General features: G+C 46.2%; 1 protein-coding gene and 1 long non-coding RNA gene across 5 annotated transcripts in view; one reads left to right on the top strand and one right to left on the bottom strand.

Annotated features, from left to right (window-relative positions):
- Positions 1-14,050, top strand: part of SLC47A1 (solute carrier family 47 member 1) — a 48,451-nt gene extending 34,401 nt beyond the window's left edge. For 2 of the 4 annotated variants that reach the window (XM_017890163.1, XM_017890159.1), the window contains exons 13-17: positions 674-743; positions 986-1,118; positions 5,747-5,841; positions 7,051-7,129; positions 12,360-14,050. In XM_017890163.1, the coding sequence (XP_017745652.1) occupies positions 674-743; positions 986-1,118; positions 5,747-5,841; positions 7,051-7,129; positions 12,360-12,586 (604 nt within the window). In that variant the 3' untranslated portion in view covers positions 12,587-14,050. The remainder of the gene's footprint in view (positions 1-673; positions 744-985; positions 1,119-5,746; positions 5,842-7,050; positions 7,130-12,359) is intronic. The other 2 variants (XM_017890161.1, XM_017890162.1) reach the window with 1 other exon arrangement.
- On the bottom strand, positions 4,325-12,395 carry LOC108540906 (uncharacterized). Its single transcript, XR_001888798.1, has 3 exons — positions 12,327-12,395; positions 5,100-5,281; positions 4,325-4,358 (listed from the first exon to the last, which is right to left on the bottom strand). It is a non-coding gene; the product is annotated as an uncharacterized LOC108540906 (long non-coding RNA).
- Positions 14,051-14,296: the final 246 nt, after the last annotated feature.

Raw genomic sequence — 14,296 nt, 5'->3', positions numbered from 1 at the left:
GCCTACTTTATTATTACTGTTGTTACTCTCTTTCTGTGCCCAATTTACAAATCAACATTATCATAGGTGTGTGTGTATAAGGAAAACAATGTATTTAGGGTTCAGTCCTCTCTGTGATTTCAGGCATCCACTGGGGGTCTTGGAACATATCTCCTGAAGACAAGGATGTGGTGCTGCATATTCTTTTCTAAAAGTCATGAGATAAAACATGCAGTTAGTTTCTTCTATGGGCCCAGCAACAGGAGAACTGTCCCTGACTAGGCTGCTGGCCTCAATGCATGTGCATGTTTGTAATATGCAGAAAGCTATATCCTTTTTTTTTTTTTTGAGACAGTCTCACTCTGTCATCCAGGCTGAAGTGCAGTGGTGCAATCTCAGCTCACTGCAACCTCCGCCTCCTGGGTTCAAGTGATTCTCCTGCCTCAGCCTCCTGAGTAGCTGGGATTACAGGTACCTGCCACCAGGCCTGGCTAATTTTATATTTTTAGTAGATACGGGGTTTCGCCATGTTGGCCAGGCTGGTCTCAAACTCCTGACCTCAGGTGATCCTCCCGCCTCAGTCTCCCAAAGTGCTGAGATTACAGGCATGAGCCACTGCGCCCAGCCAGAAAGCTATATACTTCTTTCTCCACTTTGTCCTCCTAATCACCACGTGCTTTCTTTTTCCTAACAGAGACATCATTAATCTGGTGGCTCAGGTGGTTCCAATTTATGCTGTTTCCCACCTCTTTGAAGCTCTTGCTGTAAGTATTATGTAGTAGTTCCCTAATCCCTGTTGTGATCTATGGATTTCTTCTGATGGTGGTAAATTTCAGCTGAGAGGACAGGTCAGCGTAGGTAGGAAGATTGAATATTGTTACCACATTTTGTTTAGAAGGATACTGTCACCTTATGGGTTTTAGCGTCAGAGTCCCACAGAAATGAAGTGCTCACGAGATGGGAGTGTTTGAGGAGCGCCGACTGATGGAATGCTCTCTGCCTGCAGTGCACGAGCGGTGGCGTTCTGAGGGGGAGTGGAAATCAGAAGGTTGGAGCCATTGTGAATACCGTTGGGTACTACATGGTTGGCCTCCCCATCGGGATCACACTGATGTTCGCAACCAAACTTGGAGTGATGGGTAAGCTCTAACCTCTGCAGGCAGGGCTTAGCTGCTCACCAGTCCAGGAAATGTCTGTCGGAGCACACAGGCCTTTGACTGAGGCTCACCGCTGAAACTCAGGAACTCACCGACTTCCATTCTGTGTCTTGTTAGAGAGCGTAGAGGGCGTTCAGGAGGTGGTCTCCAGCTCTAGCCAGGACCCCAAGGCTACATTGTCCTGCCCCTCGCACCCCTGCGGGCAATCTTCCATGCTGACACACTTGAGCAGAGATGCCCTTTCTACTCACCTCCTATCCTGAATCATCCAGCCCTCACTTCTCTAGAGGAGGCGACAGTAGGAACCGCTGAAGAAGCATTCGGAAGCTTTCCTTTTGCATGTTCCATGCTGTTCTTTAGAGACAGCGTGTGATCACCTGTGGGTGACTCTGCAGGGCTGAGGCCATCGTAGGCGGTCTGTCCTGCGTGCGTGGGGTGCCGCAGGGTCAGCACTCACGGTGGCACTGTGCATCCTAGAGCAGCACCCTGTACATTCACCAAGCAGCGTGGCTGGATCCTTGGAGGGCAACAGGTGGCCATTGCCCTTCTCATCACACTCATTGCGCTCCGCAGCCTCCACCTCCCTCCTTGCACAGCCTTAGCTCTGTGCCTGTGGGTCTCCTCACAAGGCCATGCACGTGGTCGGTGTGAACAGCACAGAAGGAAGAGGGTGGACTTCAGCACCTTCCCACATTTGGAAGAAAAAACCTAATCCACAGCATCTGAAATTACCAGAGCTAATCTTTTTAAAAAGTACAGAAATAAATGACTGCCCAGCTTTGATTTCTAAAATAATAATTTGGAATACATTGGCAGTTAATAAATGATGATATGAAAACCTGGACATTTATCTTTGGGATGAGTAGTAACCGACTTAAAGCGAGGCTTGTTTTGATCCATCTGTACTTGGCAGGCTCAGAGGTGGTGAGAAGTCAACTGATAGCTACAGGGAACTTCCAGTTCAGTATGTTCCTTTATGTGGCACATTTTTCTCAAGTTCAATAATATTTTAATTAAAAATACAGGAGTTGTTCAAAGAATAGAATTGCCAATGCAAAGTTCACTGGACTTGCATGATAGTGCAGAACATTATTTAGCTGAGTTTCTTGTATGATTCATGTTTTGGATTTGCCATTGCCTGGCTAATACAAATATTATAGGAATCTTAATTTATTTTTATTTTTAAAGTAATATATTTTATGTAACACAATATATCTAAAATATTATTGCAACATGCAATCAGTATAAAGTATTAAGGAAATACTTTAAATTCTCTTTTTTATATCTTTTAAGTTTTAAATTGATAAATTATAATTGTTTGCATTTATGGGGTACAGTGTGGTATTCTGATATATGTATAGAATGTGGAACAATTAGATCAAGCTAATTAACATACTTATCACCACTTTTTTTATGGCGAGACATTTGAAATTTACCTAGTTAATTTGAAATGTGCAGTACATTGACTAGTCACCTTGGTGTGCAATTGATCTCAAAACTTATTCTTCCTGTCTATCAGAAACTTTGTACCTTAACAACTCCCCATTCCCACACCCTCCCCTCCTTGCCACCAGTCCCTGGTAACCATCATTCTACTCTCTTTTTTTTTTTTTTTTTTTTTTTGGAGACGGAGTCTCGCTCTGTCGCCCGGGCTGGAGTGCAGTGGCTGGATCTCAGCTCACTGCAAGCTCCGCCTCCCGGGTTTACGCCATTCTCCTGCCTCAGCCTCCTGAGTAGCTGGGACTACAGGCGCCCGCCACCTCGCCCGGCTAGTTTTTTGTATTTTTTAGTAGAGACGGGGTTTCACAGTGTTAGCCAGGATGGTCTTGATCTCCTGACCTCGTGATCCGCCCGTCTCGGCCTCCCAAAGTGCTGGGATTACAGGCTTGAGCCACCGCGCCCGGCCCATCATTCTACTCTCTACTTCTATGAGTTCAACTTTTTCAGAAGAGGAATCTACTTTATTCCCTTGTTTCATTTTTTACAGATGGGGTCTTGCTATGTTGCCCAGGCTGGTCTCAAACTCCTTGACTCAAGTGATCCTCCCACTTTTGCCTCCCAAGTATCTGGGATTACAGGCATGAGGAACCTGCTTTGAAATATAAATCCATCTATATCCCAAGTGCTGTCCTTGGCTCACCTATTCATTTAACAAAATATATCTAGGCCAAGCACAGTGGCTCATGCCTGTAATTCCAGCACTTTGGGAGGCTGAGGTGGGTGGTTTACTTGAGGTTAGGAGTTCGAGACCAACCTGGGCAACATGGCGAAACCCCATCTCTACTAAAAGTACAAAAATTAGCCAGGTGTGGTGGTGTGCATCTGTAGTCCCAGCTACTTGGGAGGCTGAGGCACAAGAATTGCTTGAACCTGGGAAGCGGAGGCTGCAGTGAGCCAAGATGGCACCACTGCACTCCAGCCTGGGCAACAGAGTGAGATTTTATCTAAAAAAAAAAAAAAAAAAAAAAAAAAAAAAAAAAAAAAAAAAAAAAAAAAGCATAACTAACTGTGCAAAGTAGAAGAGGAAGTTGAGAATCACTGAAAAGAAATGGTAGGGGCCCTGGGGATGTGAGGGCTCTGTGAGAAGACTGTAGTCAATCCCTCCACCCACCTATTAGAAGAAAGTGTGGTATGAATTGGTTTTGAGTATCGTATCTCCTCTGGTATGGTATGCAGAATACCTACACAAGGTGTCTAGGAGAGCATCAGAATTCTGCAGGTTCTCAGAAGCAACCCCAGGAATCATAGTGACCCTCAGAATCCCTGGGAGACGTTGTAAATATGTAAATTCCTGGACCTTGCCCATGAGATTCTAATAACCATCCTACTTTGGGCTCCTAGGTTGGGTCAAATAGAAATCTTTTAAATGATGTATGCTAAAGTTATTGGAAATCTAATTCATAACTTTCAGATTATAGCTGGAGGTTGCTGGTTATTTCCTGTTTAAGATGGTTCAGGAGAGCTTGTAGTTTCTATGTACTGAGAACACTGGATTTGAAAGTGGAAGTCAGTAGCTTCCTTTTACTAATTTTGTATAGGACTAGCAGGTGGCACCACCTATACTAAGAGCAGGCGAGGCTGGGCACAGTGACTCATACCTATAATCCTAGTGCTTTGGGAGGCCAAGGCGGGAGGATCACTTGACTCCAGGAGTTGGAGGCTGCAGTGAGCTGTGGTCATGCCACTGCTCTCCAGCCTGGGCAGCAGAGCAAGACCCTGCCTCTAAAAAGCAAACAAACAAACAAACAAACAAAAGGGCAGGCTGATCATACCTGAAAATGTGATTGGTACCAAGAAAACAGAGCTATAGACCCTGTACCAAATCCATAAACCAGGAACCCAGACTAGCCACCTTAACGCTTACATAGATCTGGACAGCTGTGGAAATCAACCAGGACCAACCAAGCAAGACCAGCAAAGGCTGTGTATTCTCAGCAAGGGTGTTGGCCGCCACCACTTGCATTTGGGCAGAGACTCAAAGGCAGGCAAAGGAGTGGGAAAGCGTCACAGTGGATAAAAGGGGAGGCTGCAGGTGTGCCCTGAGTGAAGGTTGTTGATCTGGGGGATGCTGGAGGTAGCTGACTAGAAATGGGCCTCATGTGATTGGTTAGGGGGGATGTATTTTACTTTCTCTGGTTAGTTCTAAGTTGGAAGTGCAGACCAAAATTAGGGAAGCTGTCAGTTGCTAATCAAGTCCTGGCCATCTGGGGCCAATCGTTACAGAAGTTACTGGTTAGCTTCCTGGATTGTCACCAGAGGCGGCAATCTTGCTTCCTGCGAGCCTGATTTAGGGAAGGCTGGCTTCCTGGGTTTATTGTAGATAGGGGGTGGGTTCTTGGGCAGGATGCTGCACGTTGTGAGGCATAGGTCTGTTTTTATTACGGTCAGGCCCTTGTCTTTTGGTTATTGTTGAAGCTTTTTGTTCTTCCATTAGTTCACTATTGACCAAAAAACCCTCCTCACCTGTGGTCTCCCTCTGTGCCCTATGTGGTGCCTTGAGATCCACAGGGCTTTTCCCGCCATCCGTTCCCACCTGGCCTGCCTTTGGTGTTCTCCAGTCATCTCTGGGTGCCCAGCCCTGCTCTGGAAGCTTCTAGCAAAGTCTGTGTCAGAAGCAAGTTAAGGTCCAAGGTCTGGCAGGAACTCTGAGGGAGAGAACAGAGAACATTAGTAATTTATACGGCTAGTGATTTCTGCTTTTTTTTTTTTTATATATATATGTTAGTCCCCCTTTTTGAGGAAACTAGGGCAGAAGTAGTTGGTCCTGGGAAATTTTAATTTCCTTGTAACTGGCATTTTTCTTAATATTCAAGCATCATAATCAGTAAGGCCAAAAATATCCTCTGAATATTTGTTCTGAAATCCTGAACCAAAGGAGATGGCCCTTTTGGGGGTGGCCTCAGGGAGTACTGGTCTTTCCAGCACCTTCTGGAACCTTCTGGAAGCCCGAGGAGGAGCAGGGTAGAGTTCTCTGGCCCACTGTGGGCTCTACCTCAGCCATGAAAGCAGATATTAAGTATGGCTGATAGAAATGAGATAGACAAAACATATTCCCCAGGGGCAGCTGGTTTTCTATGGAATTAACTTCTATTAAATATTTCTATTTCTAGGTCTGTGGTCAGGGATCATCATCTGTACAGTCTTTCAAGCTGTGTGTTTTCTAGGCTTTATTATTCAGCTAAATTGGAAAAAAGCGTGTCAGCAGGTAACTATGTTCATTCTGCCCTGGTAAAGGTTCCTCTCCTAGAAAAACAGGATCTGATCTGGCTCTCTCCCTTTTTTCTTTTGGAAAGTTCTTTTCTCATTTTCTTTCTTCTTATCTCACAAATACTATTTTTCTTGTTGTTTTAACTAGACAGTTCAGATGTGAAGGGCCAGATGACCCTGGCTTTATCCATTCCCAGAAAAACAGGGGGCTCCTTTCTTCCTTGTCTCCCATGCCAGGCTGCCACCCTTGTGCAGGAAAATCCAATTTCAGGACAAGAATTAGAACTGGAGAGAAAGGTGGGATGCATCAAAGTCATCCTGATGTCGTTTTTATGATTACCAAATGTTTTGTTAAGATGCTTGTGTGCATCCTTCCCTTCAACTTTCTAGGGTCAGTGTGAGGTCTAGAAATAGGTGGTAGAAAAATGAGATGAGTCGAGGTACGGTGGCTTTATGCCTGTAGTCCCAGCTATTCAGGAGGCTGAGGTGGGAGGATCACTTGAGCCCAAGAGTTCAAGGCTGCGGTGAGCTGTGATTGTACCACTGCACCCCAGCCTGGGTGATGAAGCGAGACCCTGTCTCTACAAATAAAAATTTTTAAAAAAGAAAAAAGAGATAAAAAGAAGGGAGAGTTCCAAATGATCTTGGTCCTTCTCTTGTCCCTGTCTCCCTCACCCTGTACTGTTCCCATGCCACCTTCCCTCTCATGGACCCCATTTCAACCTTTTCTGCTTCCTTTTTCTTAAGAGACAGGCTCTCACTCTGTCACCCAGGCTGGACTGTAGTGGCAGGATCACAGCTCGCTGGAGTCTTAACCTCCTGGGCTCAAGTGATCCTCCTGTCTCAGCCTCCTGAGTAGTTGGGAATACAGACATACACCACCATGCCTGGCTGGGGTTTTTTTGTTTTTTGTTTTTAATTTTTTAGTTGAGATGGGGTCTTGCTGTGTTGCGCAGGCTGGCCTTGAATTCCTGGGCTCAAGCAATCCTCCCTCCTCAGCCCCCCAAAGTGCTGGGATAACTGGTGTGAGCACTGAGCCTGGTCCCATTTCAATCTTTATGAAAGATGACCTGTGAATAAGAGGAGCTTCTGCTCTACATGCCAATTAAGGAAAATGGCTTGGCTTTTCCTAAACTAGATGGTCGAGTAAAATACCTTATTAACACCATCGTGAAGCCTGAAGGACTGACTGAGTTTAATTTTCCAGGCTCAGATACACGCCAATTTGAAAGCAGACGTGGCTCGGAGTGGGAATTCCGCTCTCCCTCAGGACCCATTTCACCCAGGTATGATATGACTCCCTCAGCCCTTGGACAGGGTTGTCTAGGTGGGACTGGAGGGGCTGTTCGTGAGACACAGCTAGATTTGCTGCTATGAGCTCTCATTTAAACAGGGCAATAGTGTTTCAGAAACACATGATAAAGTAACAAGCAATTCAAGGTAAACTGACTTCAAGTTTATTTACTTTAATTCCACACATTAGTAGACTGCTATAGATGACTGAAAGCTCCCCAGTGCCTCCCCTAGTTTCTGCAAGCACCTTCCAGGCATTTCCAACACTTGGAGATACTGTGCTTCTACCATAGCTTGGAAACTGACATTTGTTTGTTTTAATGGGGTCCCTGCTGTTCATCGTGCAGACACTTGTGGACTTTAAACAAGTTGTTTGCTTGGACCTTTGCTTGTGATGCACATCACGCAAATGTGGTTATGGTTTTCTTCAGTCAGTTGAGTAATCCCCCCCAACCCAATTCCTGGCCCGTTAGGCAGTTAGCCACCCACTCACAGTAATCCTTGCTCCTTTATCATTTAATAACCCTTTGATTTCATAGACTGTCTGATATGCAGTCAATGGTCAATTGTATTGTTTCTGCCAATTTTCATTCATGTTGTCTAGGCTCCTGTGCTGTGTGTCTGGTTATCTTTGATTTTAATTTATTTTTAAATTAATTTTATAAAATAAAAAATTTAGGCTGGGCACAGTGGCTCACGCCTGTAATCCCAGCGCTTTGGGAGGCCGAGGCGGGCGGATCACAAGGTCAAGAGATCGAGACCATCCTGGCTAACATGGTGAAACCCCGTCTCTACTAAAAATACAAAAAATTAGCCGGGTGAGGTGGCGGGCACCTGTAATTCCAGCTACTCGGGAGGCTGAGGCAGGAGAATGGCGTGAACCCGGGAGGCAGAGCTTGCAGTGAGCGGAGACTGCACCACTGTACTCCAGCCTGGGTGACAGAGCGAGACCCGTCTCAAAAAAATAAATAAATAAAATTTTAAAATTTTAAAAAGTTTTTTTAAATAGAAAGAGGGTCTCACCCTTTTGCCCAGGCTGGTGTGCAATGGTACGATGGTAGCTCACTGCAGCCTCTACATCTTGGGCTCAAGCGATCCTCCTGCCTTGGCCTCCCAAGGCAGTGGGATTACAGGCATGAGCCACCGCACCTGACTGGTTATCTTTGATTATGTTCCAGACTTTATATTTGAAAATTGTTCATAGAAGTAACTTGAGCCTGAAAGAATGTTGTCTATTTATCTTCAGAGAGGATTTTCTTTTTTCTTTTTTTTTTTTTGAGATGGAGTCTTGCTCTGTCGCCCAGGCTGGAGTGCAGTGGCCGGATCTCAGCTCACTGCAAGCTCCGCCTCCCGGGTTCTCGCCATTCTCCTGCCTCAGCCTCCGGAGGAGCTGGGACTACAGGCGCCCGCCACCTCGCCCGGCTAGTTTTTTGTATTTTTTTTTTAGTAGAGACGGGGTTTCACAGTGTTAGCCAGGATGGTCTCGATCTCCTGACCTCGTGATCTGCCCGTCTCGGCCTCCCAAAGTGCTGAGATTACAGGCTTGAGCCACCACACCCGGCCAGGATTTTCTTTTGCTTCTTTTGGACACTGAGGGTGACCAGCAGTCTAGGGCAATCTTGGAAATGGAGCTTTCTGGTGCATCCGGCCGACGTGAAGGTGTGCTGCAGCCAGTGTGAGGCTTGGTTTACTTCTTCTGGTTCATGCTTTTTTTTTTTTTTTTTGAGACGGAGTCTTGCTCTGTCGCCCAGGCTAGAGTGCAGTGGCGTGATCTCTGCTCACTGCAAGCTCCGCCTCCCGGATTCAAGCGATTCTCCTGCCTCAGCTTCCTGAGTAGCTGCGATTATAGGCACGTGCCACCACACCTGGCTAATTTTTGTATTTTTAGTGGATATGGGGTGTCACCATGTTGGTCAGGCTGGTCTCGAACTCCTGACCACAAGTGATCCGCCCTCCTCGGCCCCCCAAAGTGCTGAGATTACAGGTGTGAGCCATCGCACCCAGAGTGGTTCATCCTTAAGTCTTGGATGCAGCCCTTTGGGGTTCTAACCTCAAATACAGAGAGGTTTGCCAGAGCCTGATTCTTGGTAGGTACCCAAGTCCCCAAAGCCCCGATCAGCGCCTCCGTCACGTGATCTGGATGTAGCTCTCTCTGACCTGCATCCTCTGATCTGATCTGAATGAACTCTGACCCGAGGCAGCCCTAGCGGCTGGGCGGCCCCGCCGAGTTTCCTTTGCCCCCTGGGTCCTGCCCTGGTGGCTCTTCAGTACATTGTTTGCATTCTGATGCCTTCAAGATTATATTTAATTTGTTTTATTCAGATTCTATAATGATCTTCAGGGAAGGGTTGGTCGATGTTTTCCACCATCTTACCAGTTTCCCTGATTTGTGAAATCTGCCTGACAATAGCACTTATCTGTTGGTTGTTGTTTTTGTGACCAGTCTGTTGCCAGGCTGGAGTTCAGTGGCTTCTCGCTGCAACCTCTACCTCCCAGGTTTAAGGGATTCTCCTGCCTCAGCCTCCTGAGTAGCTGGGATTATAGGCGTGTGCCACCACGCCCGGCTAATGTTTGTATTTTTAGCAGAAACCGGGTTTCACCATGTTGGCCAGACTTTTCTTGAACTCCTGACCTCAAGTGATCCACCTGGCTCAGCCTCCCAAAGTGCTGGGATTAGAGGTATGAGTGCTGGGATTCCAGGCGTGAGGCATGAGTGCTGGGATTACAGGCGTGAGCCACTGTGCCCAGCCTAACAATGGCACTTACTTCATACTACCCCTGTTGGGGTTGAGAAGCACCCAGGACTGCCTGACCAGGGAATGCATTTTGTTAAGAGTGAGCTGATATGACTCTGTTCAAAATGATTTTCTTTTTTTCTCTCTCCTTCCTTCCTTCCTATTTTCCTTCCTATCTTCCTTCCTTCCTTTCCTTCCCTTCCTCCCTCCCTCCCTCCCTCCTTCCCTCCCTCTCTCTTTCTCTTTCTGTCACCCAGGCTGGAGTGCAGTGGTGCGATCATGGTTCACTGCAGCCTTGACCTCCTGAGCTCAAGCGATCTGCCTGTCTCAGCCTCCCAAAGTGCTGGGATTAGAGGCGTGAGCCACTGCACCTGGCCCAAAATGATTTTCTTTCAGAACTCTGAGGATATTGCTACATTCCTAACATTCATCCACTTATGCTCATTAGGAAGTGGGATGGCCAAGCTTATTCTTCTGCCATTATGTAATCTGCCTTCATTTTAGGAAATTTTCTTATTATTATTCCTTTTTTTTTTTTTTTGAGATAGGGTCTTTTTCTGTCACCCAGGCTGGAGTGCAGTGGTGCAGTGGTGCAGTTATAGCTCACTGCAGTCTCAAACTCCTGGGCTCAAGCAGTCCTCCCATTTTAGCCTTCTGAGTAGCTGGGATTACAGGTGCATGCCACTATGCTCAGCTAACCCTTTAATATTTTTGTAGAGACCAGGTCTTGCTTTGCAGCCCAGGTTGGTCTTGAACTTCTGGATTCAAGCAATCCTCCTGCTTTAGCCTCTCCAAGTAATAGGATTACAGGTGTGAACCACCATGCCTGGCCTATTACTCTGACTGTTCTGAAGTGTCTTGACACTAAGTCTAGATGTGAGTCATTATCTGCTTGAAACTGTTGGGGTGAAGGAGAAGCTTTTCCCTTGCCCTCCGATGGTTCACTGAAAAATCAACTTATAATAAGGCCGATCAGTAAGACAAAAGACATACAAATGTATTTAACCATGCACAAGGGAAGAATCACAGTGATTACCCAACCTCGAAGTGAGGACCAACACGCATATAACCAACTTTCAGAGGGGAGAGAGGAGATGGGGCATTTGGTGCTTCTGTTGAGGGATAGTAAATGATTACTAGGGAAAATGAATGGATATTTCGCAGAATGAATGGACTGGGGGCAGGGTGGAGAGACTGGTTCTCTTTGGAAGTTGAATGAACCTGAGAGACTGGCATCATTTTGTAAAAGGTTTGGCAATCGTTCTTCTTGGTGGGTTTGTCTGGCTTTCACGTAGGAGGGGGAAAAGTCTCTTTCAAGGCCTGTTGATCTCTAAAGAGTTTTTATTTTAAAATACTCATTATAGGAGGGAGCCATACCTTGGGGTGAAATTCCCTGCACTCCTTCAATACTTAGTAGGCCCTTTGATGTGAACGGTCACATCTTTCTCCCATTCTGTGAATAGCCTTGTATTCTTTCTTCCTTTCTTTTTTTTTTTGGACACTGGGTCTCTCTCGGTCACTCAGGCTGGACTGCAGTATTACAATCATAGCTCACTGCAGCCTCGAACTCCTGGGCTCAAGTGATCCTCCCACCTCTGCCTCCCAAGTAGTTGGGACTATAGGCATGCGCCATCATGCCCAGCGAAGTTTTTGTTTGTAGAGATGAGGTGTCACTATGTTGCCCAGGCTAGTCTTGAACTTCTGGGCTCAAGGGATCCTCCCACCTAGGCCTCCCAAAGTGTTGGAATTACAGGCGTGAGCCATCACACCCAGCCTTGAATTATTTCTTAGGTTGTTTCTCCTTCTGTTTTGTTCTGAAATGCTTATTAAATTGGTGTTGGCTCCTTGAAAATTTCCCCTGTGAATCTTTTTTTTTTTTTTTTTTTTTTTTTGGAGACGGAGTTTTGCTCTTATTGCCCAGGCTAGAGTGCAATGGCACCATCTTGGCTCACTGCAACCTCCGCCTCCTGGGTTCAAGTGATTCTCCTGCCTCACTGCCTCAGCCTCCCGAGTAGCTGGGATTACAGGCATGTGCCACCATGCCCGGCTAATTTTCTATTTTTAGTAGAGACGGGGTTTCTCCGTATTGGTCAGGCTGGTCTCTAACTCCCGACCTCAGGTGATCTGCCTGCCTCAGCCTCCCAAACTGCTGGGATTACAGGCAAGAGCCATCATGCCTGTAACCCTGTGAATTTTAATGGAGAGGGCTTCCCTGTGAAGTTTAATGGAGAGGGCTACCTTATTTCTCTAGCTCCTGGGAGAGTGCTCCCTGGAGCACCCAAGCCAGCCCCGGTAGGATCATCGGTGTTTGTGAAGGAGTGAGTGGAGAGGCACTCTGGGATAGGATTTCTTTTATTTATTCACTGTAGCAATAGCGTCCTGAATTAACTTTCTCTCAGCTATTAGCACATATTCCTTTTATACATAGCCCTTTATACAAATGAAAAAAACATACCTTTTAAGCTGCTAAGGTCCTTTTTCCTCCCAGGGTGCCCTGAAAACCATGAAGGAATTTTAATGAACGATGTTGGAAAGACGGGCGAGACTCAGTTGGATCAGCAGATGCGCCAAGAAGAACCTTTGCCGGAACATCCACAGGACAGTGCTAAGTTGTCCAGGACACAGCTGGTGCTGCGGCGAGGGCTTCTGCTCCTGGGGGCCTTCTTAATCTTGCTGGTGGGGATTTTAGTGAGATTCTATGTCAGAATTCAGTGACGTGGCAGCAAAGAAAGTCAGGTCAAGTGATGCTTTTTGAGCTTACACACAATTCACAGGCCCACCAGTGACAATTTACTTTGAGTTAACGTCATTCAGGTGTGCCCATGGATTCTGAGGGTTGGGAATGCAAAGATACATTTATCTAAGAAAAGAAAAAGCAACTAAGGTTAAAAGCTATATTGTGGCCCCAGACACTGTCTGAAAGATGACATGAGTAATATAATTCACTGCTCTCTGAACCAAGGACCACTGGCCAATGGCTTTGCTATTTTTTTAGACACAAACCCGTAAACTCAGTGCTTAAGAATTCATACTGCCTGAATTATGTAAAATATATTTTACAATATGTCTTTCCTTGGGCCTTAGATTACTATTCACTGGGCAAATGGTATTTTTTTTTTGTTTTAATTTTTTTTTTAAATAGACGGAAGTCTTGCTCTGTCACGCAGGCTGGAGTACAGTGGTGCGATCATAGCTCACTGCAGCCTCAAACTCCTGGGCTTCAAGCACTCCTGTGTCAACCACCAGAGTAGCTGAGACTTCAGGGGTGTGCCACCATGCCCAGCTGGCATTTGTTAATCTTCATTTGAGGTCTAGATCTAGGCACTGTGGGCACTGAAAAACAGTCGGGAAATCTTTGGAGCTGTGGAAATCCAAACAAGGACTGATAATTCCTGGTAGGGGTGTGTGTGTGACCTACTGCAGCCTCAACCTCCTAGGCTCAAGTGATCCTCACATCTCAGCCTCCTGAGTAGCTGAGACCACAGGCGTGTCCCACCACGCCTAGCTAATTTTTTATTTTTTGTAGAGACGGGGGTCTCCCCTTTGTTTCCCAGGCTGGTCTTGAATTCCTGGGATCAAGTGATCCTTCCACCTTGCCCTCCCAAAGTGTTGGGATTATAGGCGTGAGCCACAACGCCTGGCCAGAGGACAAAATTTTAATAAAGATCTTAGCTTAAGTAGTAATCCTACTTCATTAACCTTCCTGGGGCGGGGTACGCACTGATAACTCAGCAAGCCTCAGTACATCCTAAGTATGCTCAGTGCTGTGAAAGTGGATTACACCAAATTAAGTCATTCTTATCACACCCAATTAAAAGTCAAGAAGCCAGGGATAAAAGCACCCCAGGCACATTAACATTAATCTAGTAATGTAATTCTCTGCACATCCAGCTGGTGAAACTGCCTGCTGTAAGCTGAGGCCAGCTTTATCCATAACTGCTGAGATAACTTGCTGAAGCTCTAGGAATAATTTCACCTGCCCGGTTGCTCACCAGTTGTAGCTTGCCAGCTCCCAGGACCCTTCCCGGTGCCAATAAACTTTCTCAAAGAGCTATACTGACATTTCTTTTGATAAAACCTCTAGCCTTCTCTGTGTTGTTCCGACATACCGAGGACCACCTGGTCTACGTGGATTCCCTGAACTGCAATTCTTTCTTCCCAAATAAAACATTAAATGGAGATTTGCCTGTACATGTTTGACTTAGTGCTAGGATGGATATAATGCTCTAGGCATGGCCTTTTCCTGAAATAACAAAATCAGAAAAGTTACCCGCTTTGAGTAAAAAACACCCAAGTGCTGATTTTGGTTGGGGCCACCTTAAGGTATCTCTACCCTCAGTGCCTTGTTCTTGGGGCCACGAGGCCCAATCTCTAGGAAGGCAGATAAAGGCCTGCACTGTGGCCCTGGGGGGGGCGGGGGGGGTT

This window comes from Rhinopithecus bieti, unplaced genomic scaffold (genome assembly GCF_001698545.2).
Source record: "Rhinopithecus bieti isolate Rb0 unplaced genomic scaffold, ASM169854v2 scaffold_20154, whole genome shotgun sequence".
Lineage (NCBI taxonomy): Eukaryota > Metazoa > Chordata > Mammalia > Primates > Cercopithecidae > Rhinopithecus > Rhinopithecus bieti.
Note: the sequence above shows the minus strand (reverse complement) of the source record. Positions and strands in the feature narration are given on the sequence as shown.